General features: G+C 40.1%; 3 protein-coding genes across 3 annotated transcripts; all 3 read left to right on the forward strand.

Annotated features, from left to right (window-relative positions):
- Positions 1-2,110: 2,110 nt before the first annotated feature.
- On the forward strand, positions 2,111-3,397 carry LOC129771855 (uncharacterized). The gene is made up of 2 exons (XM_055775948.1): positions 2,111-2,224; positions 2,280-3,397. The coding sequence occupies exons 1-2, from the start codon at positions 2,111-2,113 to the stop codon at positions 2,823-2,825; spliced, it is 660 nt and encodes a 219-aa protein (XP_055631923.1). The 3' UTR covers positions 2,826-3,397.
- Positions 3,398-9,195: 5,798 nt separating this feature from the next.
- LOC129766147 (uncharacterized) lies at positions 9,196-10,482 on the forward strand. The gene is made up of 2 exons (XM_055766612.1): positions 9,196-9,309; positions 9,365-10,482. Exons 1-2 carry the CDS (start codon positions 9,196-9,198, stop codon positions 9,908-9,910), a joined length of 660 nt encoding a protein of 219 aa, XP_055622587.1. The 3' UTR covers positions 9,911-10,482.
- A 5,862-nt stretch (positions 10,483-16,344) lies between these two features.
- LOC129771844 (uncharacterized) lies at positions 16,345-17,631 on the forward strand. The gene is made up of 2 exons (XM_055775933.1): positions 16,345-16,458; positions 16,514-17,631. Exons 1-2 carry the CDS (start codon positions 16,345-16,347, stop codon positions 17,057-17,059), a joined length of 660 nt encoding a protein of 219 aa, XP_055631908.1. The 3' UTR covers positions 17,060-17,631.
- Positions 17,632-19,453: the final 1,822 nt, after the last annotated feature.

The following is a 19,453-nucleotide window of genomic DNA, read 5'->3' on the forward strand; positions in this document are numbered from 1 at the left end:
GTATAGATAGAAGAAGATATAGGAGTGCGTTTCATCTCATTAAAATCCATTTCCAGTTTCGAACAAAGATCAATTTCGCTAGCGCAAACATCAAATGGACTAACATCACTTGTCACTATGTAATTGTAGAACATATGGGAATTTCATTTTCCGAATTTTCCCCTTTTCCTTCAGAGTTTTCCGAAAATTTTCAATTGTCATGTTAGGTTGGAATATTTTTGATTGATATATGTGTAATATTTTTATGGGACCCCTTCTCCAGAGAAGAAACATTTCTCATACCCAAAAACCCTCACATACCAAACTTTGCTTGATTAGTTCTCGAGTTATGCAAAAGTTTGTGTTTCGTTTGTGTGGCAGTTCTGCTGGGACAGCTGCGGAATAGAACGGAATGATTAAGAATCAAACAAGGATACAGGGACACAGTAAGGTTTAAACCTACTTATATTGGTGGGTATGACCGGGTACATAATTTCTCAGTCTCGAGACTTTCGGCCTTGCAAATCGAAAAAAATAGCTAACGTTTGGAATACTAGCAGATACTCTCCGTGGGATGAAAACAAATAATGTAACGATGTATTATAGACGACAAAAATCAGACTGTTAAATCGATCATTACCACTGGAACCTTGTCCGGATTGTATTTCTATAACACGCCAAGCGTCGACTTCGGAATACGCAAGAAAATTATTCAATTGATTCTCCGGATGAACAAGAGCTGTGAATAAAACACGTTTTAAACGTGGAAAGCATCTTTCATAGTTAAGTTATTTTACGCATCGCTTGAGCCTCTCCCTGCAAACAATAGACGGTGAAGCCACTCTGATGGCCCACTGCTAGTCGCATATCGGAAAGCACCTGCAGACTCTGCACGAGATATGCAACAGTAAATTCACACATTTTATGATGACGCCTACGATTCCTATTAACTACATAAACGACAATTTGAGAGGTATTTTGTCTTTTCAGAGCGATGACAACACAAAACACTAGCTGTGGACCACGTTCAATGATGCCGGTGCAAGCTGTTATACAATTCTTGGATTCGGTCACCTCAATCCACTCTACATTTGTAGCCTCCAAAGCGCGTATTGAAAGTAGTCGCAGGTGTCTCTGTTTGCCACACAAAATGACCAACTGCTGCTCCTCGGCTATATACCATAATTGGTATATCTGTTTTGCTTTCCTCTATTCGTGCAATTTCGTTTCAGTCCAAATCTAAACAGAACAAGCCATCCTCTGTCCCAAGCAGAATTCGATCGGGGTCCATGATGAGCGCACTCAGCGCACTCCGGATTGCCGAAAGCGAACTGTCCAACACTTCTTTGACGCGGAATATTGCGGTGTTCGGAAGGTTTTCTCGTTTCAGGATCCGATGTAACTCGCTCAATGCACCCACCCATTTAGCCTTCTCTGACTCGGTGTCGGCCAGCATAAGAGTTTGTAGCGATGGGCCGCTATCCAGTAGAGAGTTCGTTATCTGTAAGCAGAACACAGTGATTAGAACGGTGGCATTACAGAGAACTAGCAAAAACGTTGATTTGATGTTATGTATACATAAAACAAACCAAATAGTTCTTATATCACATTCTGAAAATCAGTCCGTAACACACTGCATTGCAAATCCTGCCTTTCCAGAAATTTAATGTTCTTTGATCCAGATCCAACAAGAGCCAAAAAGGCACAACCATGTTTCCATTCACAACAACAAATAAATAATTTATTTCGATTCAAATTTAAAATTACTAGGTAGAGCTTTTCCATTTCATCCATGCTGGTTGCAAGCGTAGGGGAGTCATTGTGCGCCCTTTATCTTTATGTTTGATGAAGTCCTACTTCGAAAAGCACTTTGAACAATTTTCCAATAAGGATTCACTAACAATTCCTGAGAGAAAGATTTTCTCAAGCTGTGTGAGAAATTATATCATGAAACACAACAATAAAACAAGAAACGATGTCAGAATGAAAATTGATGCAAAAGTAGGCCGGGATCCTATTTTCCGAATTTTAATTTTCAATCGAAGCAAGCATTTTGTTGATGCGACGATTTTGCTCACTGATGATTATAGTTACATGAGAGAAGCAGCTATAATCATCACCAGAAGCGAAAATGGAGCGAGGACAAGTTAAATCAAGAATTCCAACAGGATCAAGGATTCCCAGAAGATCATCGGCCAGTCAGGAGACTGGAGTTAGGCCGGGAAAACATCGTTCTTCAAACAAAGTAAGGAAAATCATTTTGAAATTGTGTGGTAACACTAATAGTATCTTTTTTCTAGGGTGTTCAGAATGCAAGCGAACAACAATCGGAAGAAAATCATAAAATATGGTTTTTGAACTACAATGACCCGAACGTTGAGAGGATTGAGGACGAAACTCCGCCGATGCTGGTACCTAGTGATATCCAGGTCTCGTATGGGGATTTCATTGATTCGAATACAGAGTGGATCGAGGATATAACTCCGCCGCAGCTCGTTCCTAGTGATATCCAGGTATGGTTTGGGAATTTAATTGATTCGAATGCAGAGTTGATCGAGGATATAACTCCGCCGCAGCTCGTTCCCAGTGACACACATCTGGAGGATGACATCGATGATGTGTGTGACTGGGAACCAGGAGATATTCCAGAGATCAATTATGCAATTTTTAAGCGGATAAAAGCTGAGAGAGATCTCTGCAAAATGAAGGCGGAGAACGAAAAACTTCAGCAGGAAAATCAGCGACTGAAGGCAAAAACAGGCGTAAGCCTAATAAGTCGATGCTGCTTCCGGTTCCTACTGTTCATGGTGGGCGAGGTGGCGGAATCGATTTTCAGCTCATTTTAAATTAATCGTATGAACTGAATGTGGTGGTGGATGTTTGTGTGTGTTATGTTTGGCTTTCTTCTTGTTGCAAGTTGTTATTTTGTTTTGTTCTGTTTTCGTTATACCATTCCATGTAGCAGATTTTACTTCAGCTTTTGTTATACGTTTAGTTGATTTTATGCGTTTGTTTTCATGTTCATATTTATGTTTTGTTTTCATGTTAGCATTTTTGTTGTTATGCTATTTGCATTGGGTTTTTCGATAGGATTTTCGTTGTTGGATTCAATATAATATTTTTACATCATTTTTTCAGTTGCCTGTTAGGATTTTGTTATTCTATTCACATATAATTTATTTATTGGACTTTTTCGTTGAAGATTTCATTGATATTCTCTTCTCTTGCATGAAATGATTTGAGTTCCTGTTCAAGCAAGTTTAAGACCGTGAACAAGCGAATCCTGAGAAGCGTAGGATCAAGCAACACGAATGATATTTAATGTAAGTATTCATTCCATTTATACCTTTTGCTAATTTTTAACAGAATTATTCCTTATAGATTGAAGACCACACCGAGGGACGTATGTACTTATGGACTTGGACAAACTTGGATGTTATATGAAATATTTCAAAATGTATTCTATGCTGCTTCAATACATGTTGAATAAAACAATTTTTACTGATTTCAAATAAAATGGTTTAAAATATACATGGACAGTGTTTTCTTCGAACATGGACAATGCAACATAGTCGAGTTCCAATTATGAATTGACGAGAAGATTTTTTTTTCTGAATTCGCTGAGAGTAGGAGTAAGTCATATTTTGTTCCCGCTGTCGAAAGGTTAGTCTCTAACATATCTTGCCGGAGCTTCGAGTTCGAGTTCGATTCCCGTTCGCCAAAGAAGTTTCTTCCGATTTGCATAGTGGTCACGCGTATTCTGAAGCTTGCCACTCAGAATACATTCAAGGCTTAATATGAGGCAAGTAGCACTTTCACGTTGAGACGGTAAAAGTTACTCTGGGAACCATATCATTCAATGTCATTTGTGTCTTTCTAATTGCCCTGAGTGTAGAGGGTAAGGAATTGATAGTAGAAAGTAAAGATTATAGAGTGGAGAGTTAGGAATAGAGAATGGGGAGCAGAGTAGCTAAGTTAAATTTTTGACCAGGAAACTGTTCGAAATACAATCTTAGCAGGCATCCATGGTACCCCAACAGAACCTGCTCATATAATCTCCGAGCGTGAGTCTTGGGCTCTAGACCATGCTTCATCGTTCTGTTGAGTTGCTTTCCTGCTCGGTAATAAAGCCTGTTCGCTGACGGATACTTAGAACAATACTACGAGCGACAACGGCATCTGGGTTTACTTCGTTGCTTCTCAATGGTTTTCAATTCAGATGACGATTGTAAATTCCATCACGACTCTTTTGCTACTTTTGAGCTTCACTGTTTCGCTCGCGGACACGTCTGAGCACAACACACATGGTAGTTTTGGTGTGAGTCAATTGTTTTACGATTGTTTTGGTTGGTAAATGACTGGGCAAAGCATATCCAACGGTATTTCGTATACCTGCAGATATAAAGTAGATCCCGTTCGTGGTCCTTTAGTTTCTTGCGCAGTAACTCCTATCCCTACCTCCCCGCGGTGCCGACTGGGGTACGAATAACCATAGTGAACACCGGGTTAACAACCCCGGTGGAATCTTGGTCGTATGCTAACAGGGAAGGGGGCCTATCTGAGCGTCTGTATAGAGGTGCGGCCAGTCGACATAGCACAAGGACGGACTTCCCTTGAAAAGCTTCGCTGTGAGGTCTTTTGTGGTTCTTTAGCTGATTAATGTTCTCCCTTAAATTCACTCATCATAGGGGGTGGAACGTTGTCTAATGAATCGGTGTAATCCTCTCCAACACCGCCTTGGCCTCCTGTCTGTGCGCTGTTCAGTTGCTCATTGTAGTGTTGTCTCCACCGTTCGATCACCTCGCGTTTGTTCGTCAAGATGCTGCATTCTTTATTCCTGCATATTTTAACCTTCTGTGATATGGCTTTCCTGCGATACTTTTAGTTTCTCCCAGCGATTCTCGAGTGTCATAAAGCTCTTCAACTCGATCCTTTTTTGTTTGTAAGGTGGCTAGACACACCACCCCCCTCTCTAAGAGGGGCTGCCATACAAATGAAACACAAATTTCTACATTAACGGGTGTTAAATAAAAAGTAAATAAATTTTTTTTCAATACCTTTCAGTAACTCAAATAAAGAGCGTAAAATTTTCTTTCTGCAAGAAAATTGCTCTTTGGGCTCCCTAGAAACTGTAAGCGTGATTGGTTTTGCTAGTTTGAATTTTGTCAAAGCAAAGATGGCGTCGAAACAGCACGTGCTCCGCGAACGCATTGTACGGTTCTATGAAACGCATTTCTAGCAAGGAGAAAAGTTCACGGTGGCACATTTTGAGGAAGAAAATGTACCTGTCAGTACGGTATATCGTATCCTGGGTTCCCTGAACGTAGAGCGGAAGGTCGGAAGTGGTCGTCCGGTGACGATAATGACGAAGCAGAGGAAGACATCGTTAAAGAAGCTGTTTGACAACAAGGACGCAACCAGCCTGCGTGACGCCGGTCGGAAATATGGCTGCTCCCACGTATTGATCCATCGGACCCTCAAGATGGAAGGAATCGTCTACAGGAAGAAGACGGGGTCGCCGGAGTACACGGAGGAGCAGATTGAGACGGTTAAATCACAATGTTGGTGGATGACCAAAAAATACCGCGGGACGTCTTTCGTTCTGGACGACGAAAGCTATTTTCCGCTGTCCAAAACGCATATTCCAGTTAATGATAATTACTACTCCAGCGACAAGTCATCCACACCGCCTGAAGTGAAACACAAGTTCAAGCACAAGTTTGAAAAAAAGGTTATGTTGTACATCGCCATTTCCGACCGGGGCATTTGAAAGCCTTGGTTTAAGCCGAGCGGTCTGGCGATCAACCAACAAATCTATCGAGAAGAGTGCCTCGATAGAATCCTGCTGCCGTTCCTAAATGAGCATCACGCGGATGGGAAGTACGTCTTCTGGCCGGACAAGGCGTCTTCCCATTACCCCAAGAAGACGCTGGCGTGTCTTGAGGAGAAAAAGATACCGTTCGTGCCGAAAGATCGTAACCCAACAAACTTTCCCCAGTGCCGCCCAATAGAGGATTTCTTTGGCTCACTCAGTGCCCTAGTGTATAAAAACAATTGGAGGGCCAAGGACACGAAGCAACTGACTACAAGAATCCGGAATTGTATCCGGGAAATGGACGCAAGTGCCGTACAACGTTCTTGTGAGAGCATCGCGAAAAAGTTGCGTCGAACAGCAGACCACGGCCCTTACTCAAACATTCACTGACATTTTTTTGAAGAAAATACATTATGTTATTAATGAAAAATACTGAAATCGATGAAGAAAAAAATATTTTTTTTTATATGTGATTGAAAAAATTCTCATTTTTTATTTAACACCCGTTACTCGAGAATTAATCTAGCAAATGAAACCAAATTAGGCATATGAAGGTTTTAGGGATGCAATAAATGATTCTATGGTGGTTAGAGGTGCCATACAAATGAAACACAAATTTCTGCATAACTCGTGAACTAATCAAGCAAATGGAGCCAAATTTGGCATGTGAAGATTTTAAGAGGCACGAAACGTTTCTATGGGGAATAGACACTCCTCACCCCTCTCTAAGGGGAGAAGATGGTAGGGGTCTGTCGTTATTCTCTCATATTTTATGTATGAAACGTTTATTCCATGTAACGGAGAAACATGTTATTTGCAAGTGGTTGAAAAATCTTGAACGAGAATTGTGTCTGAAAATAATCTGATATTGTAATGATGAGTTTTGGTAGAAGTACTAGGATTTTTTTAGTAAAAGGTACGTCAACGGGGTCGATTAGAAGATCAATCAATGAACAGTTCTGCGATTGGGCTCATGAACTTGCGCTTAGTAAGAAAACGTGAATAGTTGAAGGTATTGATAACAAAAAACAAATTTTGGATGGGACGAAGTAATACAAAATTTCCTTGACTTATTACTCACCCTAAAGATACAAGGAACGTCTTTCTCAGCTGCATGAATAACGTCACTTTCGCGAACTCCAGACACCGCAAATTCAGGATCTCTCATATCCAATACCTGTGGTAGAGAAGCAGAAAATATGACACATCATTGTTCATCTGAAAAAAGGGAAGCAAATCATCATCCCTTACCTGAGTAAGTTAAACTAGAATTTTAAAGTTGCTTGAATTGTTTTCCGTTTACCGGGTTATCGAAGAAACTTCACCAAAAATTAGTTTAATGAATATAGTTTTTTTACATTTCATTTTATTTCATTCATTTATTTATTTATGTATTTGTTTATTTATTTATTTATTGACTAGCTGACCCGGCAAACTTCGTCCCGCCCAAAATTTGTTTTTTGTTATCGATACCTTCAAACATTCACATTTTCTTACTATGAGTAAGTTTATGGGTCCAATCGCAGAACTGTTCATTGATTGATCTTCTATTCGACCCCGTTGAATTTACATTTTACTATAACATTCCTAGTATTACTAACAAAACTCATCATTATAATATCAGATTATTTTCAGACACAATTCTCGTTCAAGATTTTTCAACCACTTGCAAATGAAATGTTTCCTTCCTCGAGTTCTGCTCTTATCAACACATCCGGCGATTCTTTTTTTTTCTGTATAGATAGAAGAAAATATAGGAGTGCGTTTCATCATATTAAAATCCATTTCCAGTTTCGAATAAAGATCAATTTCACTAGCGCAAACATCAAATGGACTAACATCACTTGTCACTATGTAATTGTAGAACATATGGGAATTTCATTTTCCGAATTTTCCCCTTTTCCTTCAGAGTTTTCCGAAAATTTTCAATTGTCATGTTAGGTTGGAATATTTTTGATTGATATATGTGTAATATTTTTATGGGACCCCCTCTCCATTCCAGAGGAGGGAGGAGTGTCATACCATTATAGAAACATTTCTCATACCCAAAAACCCTCACATACCAAACTTTGCTTGATTAGTTCTCGAGTTATGCAAATGTTTGTGTTTCGTTTGTGTGGCCCACTGCTAGTCGCATATCGGAAAGCACCTGCAGACTCTGCACGAGATATGCAACAGTAAATCCACACATTTTATGATGACGCCTACGATTCCTATTAACTACATAAACGACAATTTGAGAGGTATTTTGTCTTTTCAGAGCGATGACAACACAAAACACTAGCTGTGGACCACGTTCAATGATGCCGGTGCAAGCTGTTATACAATTCTTGGATTCGGTCACCTCAATCCACTCTACATTTGTAGCCTCCAAAGCGCGTATTGAAAGTAGTCGCAGGTGTCTCTGTTTGCCACACAAAATGACCAACTGCTGCTCCTCGGCTATATACCATAATTGGTATATCTGTTTTGCTTTCCTCTATTCGTGCAATTTCGTTTCAGTCCAAATCTAAACAGAACAAGCCATCCTCTGTCCCAAGCAGAATTCGATCGGGGTCCATGATGAGCGCACTCAGCGCACTCCGGATTGCCGAAAGCGAACTGTCCAACACTTCTTTGACGCGGAATATTGCCGTGTTCGGAAGGTTTTCTCGTTTCAGGATCCGATGTAACTCGCTCAATGCACCCACCCATTTAGCCTTCTCTGACTCGGTGTCGGCCAGCATAAGAGTTTGTAGCGATGGGCCGCTATCCAGTAGAGAGTTCGTTATCTGTAAGCAGAACACAGTGATTAGAACGGTGGCATTACAGAGAACTAGCAAAAACGTTGATTTGATGTTATGTATACATAAAACAAACCAAATAGTTCTTATATCACATTCTGAAAATCAGTCCGTAACACACTGCATTACAAATCCTGCCTTTCCAGAAATTTAATGTTCTTTGATCCAGATCCAACAAGAGCCAAAAAGGCACAACCATGTTTCCATTCACAACAACAAATAAAGAATTTATTTCGATTCAAATTTAAAATTACTAGGTAGAGCTTTTCCATTTCATCCATGCTGGTTGCAAGCGAAGGGGAGTCATTGTGCGCCCTTTATCTTTATGTTTGATGAAGTCCTACTTCGAAAAGCACTTTGAACAATTTTCCAATAAGGATTCACTAACAATTCCTGAGAGAAAGATTTTCTCAAGCTGTGTGAGAAATTATATCATGAAACACAACAATAAAACAAGAAACGATGTCAGAATGAAAATTGATGCAAAAGTAGGCCGGGATCCTATTTTCCGAATTTTAATTTTCAATCGAAGCAAGCATTTTGTTGATGCGACGATTTTGCTCACTGATGATTATAGTTACATGAGAGAAGCAGCTATAATCATCACCAGAAGCGAAAATGGAGCGGGGACAAGTTAAATCAAGAATTCCAACAGGATCAAGGATTCCCAGAAGATCATCGGCCAGTCAGGAGACTGGAGTTAGGCCGGGAAAACATCGTTCTTCAAACAAAGTAAGGAAAATCATTTTGAAATTGTGTGGTAACACTAATAGTATCTTTTTTCTAGGGTGTTCAGAATGCAAGCGAACAACAATCGGAAGAAAATCATAAAATATGGTTTTTGAACTACAATGACCCGAACGTTGAGAGGATTGAGGACGAAACTCCGCCGATGCTGGTACCTAGTGATATCCAGGTCTCGTATGGGGATTTCATTGATTCGAATACAGAGTGGATCGAGGATATAACTCCGCCGCAGCTCGTTCCTAGTGATATCCAGGTATGGTTTGGGAATTTAATTGATTCGAATGCAGAGTTGATCGAGGATATAACTCCGCCGCAGCTCGTTCCCAGTGACACACATCTGGAGGATGACATCGATGATGTGTGTGACTGGGAACCAGGAGATATTCCAGAGATCAATTATGCAATTTTTAAGCGGATAAAAGCTGAGAGAGATCTCTGCAAAATGAAGGCGGAGAACGAAAAACTTCAGCAGGAAAATCAGCGACTGAAGGCAAAAACAGGCGTAAGCCTAATAAGTCGATGCTGCTTCCGGTTCCTACTGTTCATGGTGGGCGAGGTGGCGGAATCGATTTTCAGCTCATTTTAAATTAATCGTATGAACTGAATGTGGTGGTGGATGTTTGTGTGTGTTATGTTTGGCTTTCTTCTTGTTGCAAGTTGTTATTTTGTTTTGTTCTGTTTTCGTTATACCATTCCATGTAGCAGATTTTACTTCAGCTTTTGTTATACGTTTAGTTGATTTTATGCGTTTGTTTTCATGTTCATATTTATGTTTTGTTTTCATGTTAGCATTTTTGTTGTTATGCTATTTGCATTGGGTTTTTCGATAGGATTTTCGTTGTTGGATTCAATATAATATTTTTACATCATTTTTTCAGTTGCCTGTTAGGATTTTGTTATTCTATTCACATATAATTTATTTATTGGACTTTTTCGTTGAAGATTTCATTGATATTCTCTTCTCTTGCATGAAATGATTTGAGTTCCTGTTCAAGCAAGTTTAAGACCGTGAACAAGCGAATCCTGAGAAGCGTAGGATCAAGCAACACGAATGATATTTAATGTAAGTATTCATTCCATTTATACCTTTTGCTAATTTTTAACAGAATTATTCCTTATAGATTGAAGACCACACCGAGGGACGTATGTACTTATGGACTTGGACAAACTTGGATGTTATATGAAATATTTCAAAATGTATTCTATGCTGCTTCAATACATGTTGAATAAAACAATTTTTACTGATTTCAAATAAAATGGTTTAAAATATACATGGACAGTGTTTTCTTCGAACATGGACAATGCAACATAGTCGAGTTCCAATTATGAATTGACGAGAAGATTTTTTTTTCTGAATTCGCTGAGAGTAGGAGTAAGTCATATTTTGTTCCCGCTGTCGAAAGGTTAGTCTCTAACATATCTTGCCGGAGGTTCGAGTTCGAGTTCGATTCCCGTTCGCCAAAGAAGTTTCTTCCGATTTGCATAGTGGTCACGCGTATTCTGAAGCTTGCCACTCAGAATACATTCAAGGCTTAATATGAGGCAAGTAGCACTTTCACGTTGAGACGGTAAAAGTTACTCTGGGAACCATATCATTCAATGTCATTTGTGTCTTTCTAATTGCCCTGAGTGTAGAGGGTAAGGAATTGATAGTAGAAAGTAAAGATTATAGAGTGGAGAGTTAGGAATAGAGAATGGGGAGCAGAGTAGCTAAGTTAAATTTTTGACCAGGAAACTGTTCGAAATACAATCTTAGCAGGCATCCATGGTACCCCAACAGAACCTGCTCATATAATCTCCGAGCGTGAGTCTTGGGCTCTAGACCATGCTTCATCGTTCTGTTGAGTTGCTTTCCTGCTCGGTAATAAAGCCTGTTCGCTGACGGATACTTAGAACAATACTACGAGCGACAACGGCATCTGGGTTTACTTCGTTGCTTCTCAATGGTTTTCAATTCAGATGACGATTGTAAATTCCATCACGACTCTTTTGCTACTTTTGAGCTTCACTGTTTCGCTCGCGGACACGTCTGAGCACAACACACATGGTAGTTTTGGTGTGAGTCAATTGTTTTACGATTGTTTTGGTTGGTAAATGACTGGGCAAAGCATATCCAACGGTATTTCGTATACCTGCAGATATAAAGTAGATCCCGTTCGTGGTCCTTTAGTTTCTTGCGCAGTAACTCCTATCCCTACCTCCCCGCGGTGCCGACTGGGGTACGAATAACCATAGTGAACACCGGGTTAACAACCCCGGTGGAATCTTGGTCGTATGCTAACAGGGAAGGGGGCCTATCTGAGCGTCTGTATAGAGGTGCGGCCAGTCGACATAGCACAAGGACGGACTTCCCTTGAAAAGCTTCGCTGTGAGGTCTTTTGTGGTTCTTTAGCAGATTAATGTTCTCCCTTAAATTCACTCATCATAGGGGGTGGAACGTTGTCTAATGAATCGGTGTAATCCTCTCCAACACCGCCTTGGCCTCCTGTCTGTGCGCTGTTCAGTTGCTCATTGTAGTGTTGTCTCCACCGTTCGATCACCTCGCGTTTGTTCGTCAAGATGCTGCATTCTTTATTCCTGCATATTTTAACCTTCTGTGATATGGCTTTCCTGCGATACTTTTAGTTTCTCCCAGCGATTCTCGAGTGTCATAAAGCTCTTCAACTCGATCCTTTTTTGTTTGTAAGGTGGCTAGACACACCACCCCCCTCTCTAAGAGGGGCTGCCATACAAATGAAACACAAATTTCTACATTAACGGGTGTTAAATAAAAAGTAAATAAATTTTTTTTCAATACCTTTCAGTAACTCAAATAAAGAGCGTAAACTTTTCTTTCTGCAAGAAAATTGCTCTTTGGGCTCCCTAGAAACTGTAAGCGTGATTGGTTTTGCTAGTTTGAATTTTGTCAAAGCAAAGATGGCGTCGAAACAGCACGTGCTCCGCGAACGCATTGTACGGTTCTATGAAACGCATTTCTAGCAAGGAGAAAAGTTCACGGTGGCACATTTTGAGGAAGAAAATGTACCTGTCAGTACGGTATATCGTATCCTGGGTTCCCTGAACGTAGCGCGGAAGGTCGGAAGTGGTCGTCCGGTGACGATAATGACGAAGCAGAGGAAGACATCGTTAAAGAAGCTGTTTGACAACAAGGACGCAACCAGCCTGCGTGACGCCGGTCGGAAATATGGCTGCTCCCACGTATTGATCCATCGGACCCTCAAGATGGAAGGAATCGTCTACAGGAAGAAGACGGGGTCGCCGGAGTACACGGAGGAGCAGATTGAGACGGTTAAATCACAATGTTGGTGGATGACCAAAAAATACCGCGGGACGTCTTTCGTTCTGGACGACGAAAGCTATTTTCCGCTGTCCAAAACGCATATTCCAGTTAATGATAATTACTACTCCAGCGACAAGTCATCCACACCGCCTGAAGTGAAACACAAGTTCAAGCACAAGTTTGAAAAAAAGGTTATGTTGTACATCGCCATTTCCGACCGGGGCATTTGAAAGCCTTGGTTTAAGCCGAGCGGTCTGGCGATCAACCAACAAATCTATCGAGAAGAGTGCCTCGATAGAATACTGCTGCCGTTCCTAAATGAGCATCACGCGGATGGGAAGTACGTCTTCTGGCCGGACAAGGCGTCTTCCCATTACCCCAAGAAGACGCTGGCGTGTCTTGAGGAGAAAAAGATACCGTTCGTGCCGAAAGATCGTAACCCAACAAACTTTCCCCAGTGCCGCCCAATAGAGGATTTCTTTGGCTCACTCAGTGCCCTAGTGTATAAAAACAATTGGAGGGCCAAGGACACGAAGCAACTGACTACAAGAATCCGGAATTGTATCCGGGAAATGGACGCAAGTGCCGTACAACGTTCTTGTGAGAGCATCGCGAAAAAGTTGCGTCGAACAGCAGACCACGGCCCTTACTCAAACATTCACTGACATTTTTTTGAAGAAAATACATTATGTTATTAATGAAAAATACTGAAATCGATGAAGAAAAAAATATTTTTTTTATATGTGATTGAAAAAATTCTCATTTTTTATTTAACACCCGTTACTCGAGAATTAATCTAGCAAATGAAACCAAATTAGGCATATGAAGGTTTTAGGGATGCAATAAATGATTCTATGGTGGTTAGATACTCCACCCCCTCTCTAAAGGGGGGCTGCCATACAAATGAAACACAAATTTCTGCATAACTCGTGAACTAATCAAGCAAATGGAGCCAAATTTGGCATGTGAAGATTTTAAGAGGCACGAAACGTTTCTATGGGGAATAGACACTCCTCACCCCTCTCTAAGGGGAGAAGATGGTAGGGGTCTGTCGTTATTCTCTCATATTTTATGTATGAAACGTTTATTCCATGTAACGGAGAAACATGTTATTTGCAAGTGGTTGAAAAATCTTGAACGAGAATTGTGTCTGAAAATAATCTGATATTGTAATGATGAGTTTTGGTAGAAGTACTAGGATTTTTTTAGTAAAAGGTACGTCAACGGGGTCGATTAGAAGATCAATCAATGAACAGTTCTGCGATTGGGCTCATGAACTTGCGCTTAGTAAGAAAACGTGAATAGTTGAAGGTATTGATAACAAAAAACAAATTTTGGGTGGGACGAAGTAATACAAAATTTCCTTGACTTATTGCTCACCCTAAAGATACAAGGAACGTCTTTCTCAGCTGCATGAATAACGTCACTTTCGCGAACTCCAGACACCGCAAATTCAGGATCTCTCATATCCAATACCTGTGGTAGAGAAGCAGAAAATATGACACATCATTGTTCATCTGAAAAAAGGGAAGCAAATCATCATCCCTTACCTGAGTAAGTTAAACTAGAATTTTAAAGTTGCTTGAATTGTTTTCCGTTTACCGGGTTATCGAAGAAACTTCACCAAAAATTAGTTTAATGAATATAGTTTTTTTACATTTCATTTTATTTCATTCATTTATTTATTTATGTATTTGTTTATTTATTTATTTATTGACTAGCTGACCCGGCAAACTTCGTCCCGCCCAAAATTTGTTTTTTGTTATCGATACCTTCAAACATTCACATTTTCTTACTATGAGTAAGTTTATGGGTCCAATCGCAGAACTGTTCATTGATTGATCTTCTATTCGACCCCGTTGAATTTACATTTTACTATAACATTCCTAGTATTACTAACAAAACTCATCATTATAATATCAGATTATTTTCAGACACAATTCTCGTTCAAGATTTTTCAACCACTTGCAAATGAAATGTTTCTGTATGATAGAATAAAGACAGCCCTAAATCGGACAATTCCTTCCTCGAGTTCTGCTCTTATCAACACATCCGGCGATTCTTTTTTTTTTTTGTATAGATAGAAGAAAATATAGGAGTGCGTTTCATCATATTAAAATCCATTTCCAGTTTCGAATAAAGATCAATTTCACTAGCGCAAACATCAAATGGACTAACATCACTTGTCACTATGTAATTGTAGAACATATGGGAATTTCATTTTCCGAATTTTCCCCTTTTCCTTCAGAGTTTTCCGAAAATTTTCAATTGTCATGTTAGGTTGGAATATTTTTGATTGATATATGTGTAATATTTTTATGGGACCCCCTCTCCATTCCAGAGGAGGGAGGAGTGTCATACCATTATAGAAACATTTCTCATACCCAAAAACCCTCACATACCAAACTTTGCTTGATTAGTTCTCGAGTTATGCAAATGTTTGTGTTTCGTTTGTGTGGCCCACTGCTAGTCGCATATCGGAAAGCACCTGCAGACTCTGCACGAGATATGCAACAGTAAATCCACACATTTTATGATGACGCCTACGATTCCTATTAACTACATAAACGACAATTTGAGAGGTATTTTGTCTTTTCAGAGCGATGACAACACAAAACACTAGCTGTGGACCACGTTCAATGATGCCGGTGCAAGCTGTTATACAATTCTTGGATTCGGTCACCTCAATCCACTCTACATTTGTAGCCTCCAAAGCGCGTATTGAAAGTAGTCGCAGGTGTCTCTGTTTGCCACACAAAATGACCAACTGCTGCTCCTCGGCTATATACCATAATTGGTATATCTGTTTTGCTTTCCTCTATTCGTTCAATTTCGTTTCAGTCCAAATCTAAACAGAACAAGCCATCCTCTGTCCCAAGCAGAATTCGATCGGGGTCCATGATGAGCGCACTCAGCGCACTCCGGATTGCCGAAAGCGAACTGTCCAACACTTCTTTGACGCGGAATATTGCCGTGTTCGGAAGGTTTTCTCGTTTCAGGATCCGATGTAACTCGCTCAATGCACCCACCCATTTAGCCTTCTCTGACTCGGTGTCGGCCAGCATAAGAGTTTGTAGCGATGGGCCGCTATCCAGTAGAGAGTTCGTTATCTGTAAGCAGAACACAGTGATTAGAACGGTGGCATTACAGAGAACTAGCAAAAACGTTGATTTGATGTTATGTATACATAAAACAAACCAAATAGTTCTTATATCACATTCTGAAAATCAGTCCGTAACACACTGCATTGCAAATCCTGCCTTTCCAGAAATTTAATGTTCTTTGATCCAGATCCAACAAGAGCCAAAAAGGCACAACCATGTTTCCATTCACAACAACAAATAAATAATTTATTTCGATTCAAATTTAAAATTACTAGGTAGAGCTTTTCCATTTCATCCATGCTGGTTGCAAGCGTAGGGGAGTCATTGTGCGCCCTTTATCTTTATGTTTGATGAAGTCCTACTTCGAAAAGCACTTTGAACAATTTTCCAATAAGGATTCACTAACAATTCCTGAGAGAAAGATTTTCTCAAGCTGTGTGAGAAATTATATCATGAAACACAACAATAAAACAAGAAACGATGTCAGAATGAAAATTGATGCAAAAGTAGGCCGGGATCCTATTTTCCGAATTTTAATTTTCAATCGAAGCAAGCATTTTGTTGATGCGACGATTTTGCTCACTGATGATTATAGTTACATGAGAGAAGCAGCTATAATCATCACCAGAAGCGAAAATGGAGCGAGGACAAGTTAAATCAAGAATTCCAACAGGATCAAGGATTCCCAGAAGATCATCGGCCAGTCAGGAGACTGGAGTTAGGCCGGGAAAACATCGTTCTTCAAACAAAGTAAGGAAAATCATTTTGAAATTGTGTGGTAACACTAATAGTATCTTTTTTCTAGGGTGTTCAGAATGCAAGCGAACAACAATCGGAAGAAAATCATAAAATATGGTTTTTGAACTACAATGACCCGAACGTTGAGAGGATTGAGGACGAAACTCCGCCGATGCTGGTACCTAGTGATATCCAGGTCTCGTATGGGGATTTCATTGATTCGAATACAGAGTGGATCGAGGATATAACTCCGCCGCAGCTCGTTCCTAGTGATATCCAGGTATGGTTTGGGAATTTAATTGATTCGAATGCAGAGTTGATCGAGGATATAACTCCGCCGCAGCTCGTTCCCAGTGACACACATCTGGAGGATGACATCGATGATGTGTGTGACTGGGAACCAGGAGATATTCCAGAGATCAATTATGCAATTTTTAAGCGGATAAAAGCTGAGAGAGATCTCTGCAAAATGAAGGCGGAGAACGAAAAACTTCAGCAGGAAAATCAGCGACTGAAGGCAAAAACAGGCGTAAGCCTAATAAGTCGATGCTGCTTCCGGTTCCTACTGTTCATGGTGGGCGAGGTGGCGGAATCGATTTTCAGCTCATTTTAAATTAATCGTATGAACTGAATGTGGTGGTGGATGTTTGTGTGTGTTATGTTTGGCTTTCTTCTTGTTGCAAGTTGTTATTTTGTTTTGTTCTGTTTTCGTTATACCATTCCATGTAGCAGATTTTACTTCAGCTTTTGTTATACGTTTAGTTGATTTTATGCGTTTGTTTTCATGTTCATATTTATGTTTTGTTTTCATGTTAGCATTTTTGTTGTTATGCTATTTGCATTGGGTTTTTCGATAGGATTTTCGTTGTTGGATTCAATATAATATTTTTACATCATTTTTTCAGTTGCCTGTTAGGATTTTGTTATTCTATTCACATATAATTTATTTATTGGACTTTTTCGTTGAAGATTTCATTGATATTCTCTTCTCTTGCATGAAATGATTTGAGTTCCTGTTCAAGCAAGTTTAAGACCGTGAACAAGCGAATCCTGAGAAGCGTAGGATCAAGCAACACGAATGATATTTAATGTAAGTATTCATTCCATTTATACCTTTTGCTAATTTTTAACAGAATTATTCCTTATAGATTGAAGACCACACCGAGGGACGTATGTACTTATGGACTTGGACAAACTTGGATGTTATATGAAATATTTCAAAATGTATTCTATGCTGCTTCAATACATGTTGAATAAAACAATTTTTACTGATTTCAAATAAAATGGTTTAAAATATACATGGACAGTGTTTTCTTCGAACATGGACAATGCAACATAGTCGAGTTCCAATTATGAATTGACGAGAAGATTTTTTTTTCTGAATTCGCTGAGAGTAGGAGTAAGTCATATTTTGTTCCCGCTGTCGAAAGGTTAGTCTCTAACATGTCTTGCCGGAGGTTCGAGTTCGAGTTCGATTCCCGTTCGCCAAAGAAGTTTCTTCCGATTTGCATAGTGGTCACGCGTATTCTGAAGCTTGCCACTCAGAATACATTCAAGGCTTAATATGAGGCAAGTAGCACTTTCACGTTGAGACGGTAAAAGTTACTCTGGGAACCATATCATTCAATGTCATTTGTGTCTTTCTAATTGCCCTGAGTGTAGAGGGTAAGGAATTGATAGTAGAAAGTAAAGATTATAGAGTGGAGAGTTAGGAATAGAGAATGGGGAGCAGAGTAGCTAAGTTAAATTTTTGACCAGGAAACTGTTCGAAATACAATCTTAGCAGGCATCCATGGTACCCCAACAGAACCTGCTCATATAATCTCCGAGCGTGAGTCTTGGGCTCTAGACCATGCTTCATCGTTCTGTTGAGTTGCTTTCCTGCTCGGTAATAAAGCCTGTTCGCTGACGGATACTTAGAACAATACTACGAGCGACAACGGCATCCGGGTTTACTTCGTTGCTTCTCAATGGTTTTCAATTCAGATGACGATTGTAAATTCCATCACGACTCTTTTGCTACTTTTGAGCTTCACTGTTTCGCTCGCGGACACGTCTGAGCACAACACACATGGTAGTTTTGGTGTGAGTCAATTGTTTTACGATTGTTTTGGTTGGTAAATGACTGGGCAAAGCATATCCAACGGTATTTCGTATACCTGCAGATATAAAGTAGATCCCGTTCGTGGTCCTTTAGTTTCTTGCGCAGTAACTCCTATCCCTACCTCCCCGCGGTGCCGACTGGGGTACGAATAACCATAGTGAACACCGGGTTAACAACCCCGGTGGAATCTTGGTCGTATGCTAACAGGGAAGGGGGCCTATCTGAGCGTCTGTATAGAGGTGCGGCCAGTCGACATAGCACAAGGACGGACTTCCCTTGAAAAGCTTCGCTGTGAGGTCTTTTGTGGTTCTTTAGCTGATTAATGTTCTCCCTTAAATTCACTCATCATAGGGGGTGGAACGTTGTCTAATGAATCGGTGTAATCCTCTCCAACACCGCCTTGGCCTCCTGTCTGTGCGCTGTTCAGTTGCTCATTGTAGTGTTGTCTCCACCGTTCGATCACCTCGCGTTTGTTCGTCAAGATGCTGCATTCTTTATTCCTGCATATTTTAACCTTCTGTGATATGGCTTTCCTGCGATACTTTTAGTTTCTCCCAGCGATTCTCGAGTGTCATAAAGCTCTTCAACTCGATCCTTTTTTGTTTGTAAGGTGGCTAGACACACCACCCCCCTCTCTAAGAGGGGCTGCCATACAAATGAAACACAAATTTCTACATTAACGGGTGTTAAATAAAAAGTAAATAAATTTTTTTTCAATACCTTTCAGTAACTCAAATAAAGAGCGTAAACTTTTTTTTCTGCAAGAAAATTGCTCTTTGGGCTCCCTAGAAACTGTAAGCGTGATTGGTTTTGCTAGTTTGAATTTTGTCAAAGCAAAGATGGCGTCGAAACAGCACGTGCTCCGCGAACGCATTGTACGGTTCTATGAAACGCATTTCTAGC

Source organism: Toxorhynchites rutilus, chromosome 2 (assembly GCF_029784135.1).
Source record: "Toxorhynchites rutilus septentrionalis strain SRP chromosome 2, ASM2978413v1, whole genome shotgun sequence".
Lineage (NCBI taxonomy): Eukaryota > Metazoa > Arthropoda > Insecta > Diptera > Culicidae > Toxorhynchites > Toxorhynchites rutilus.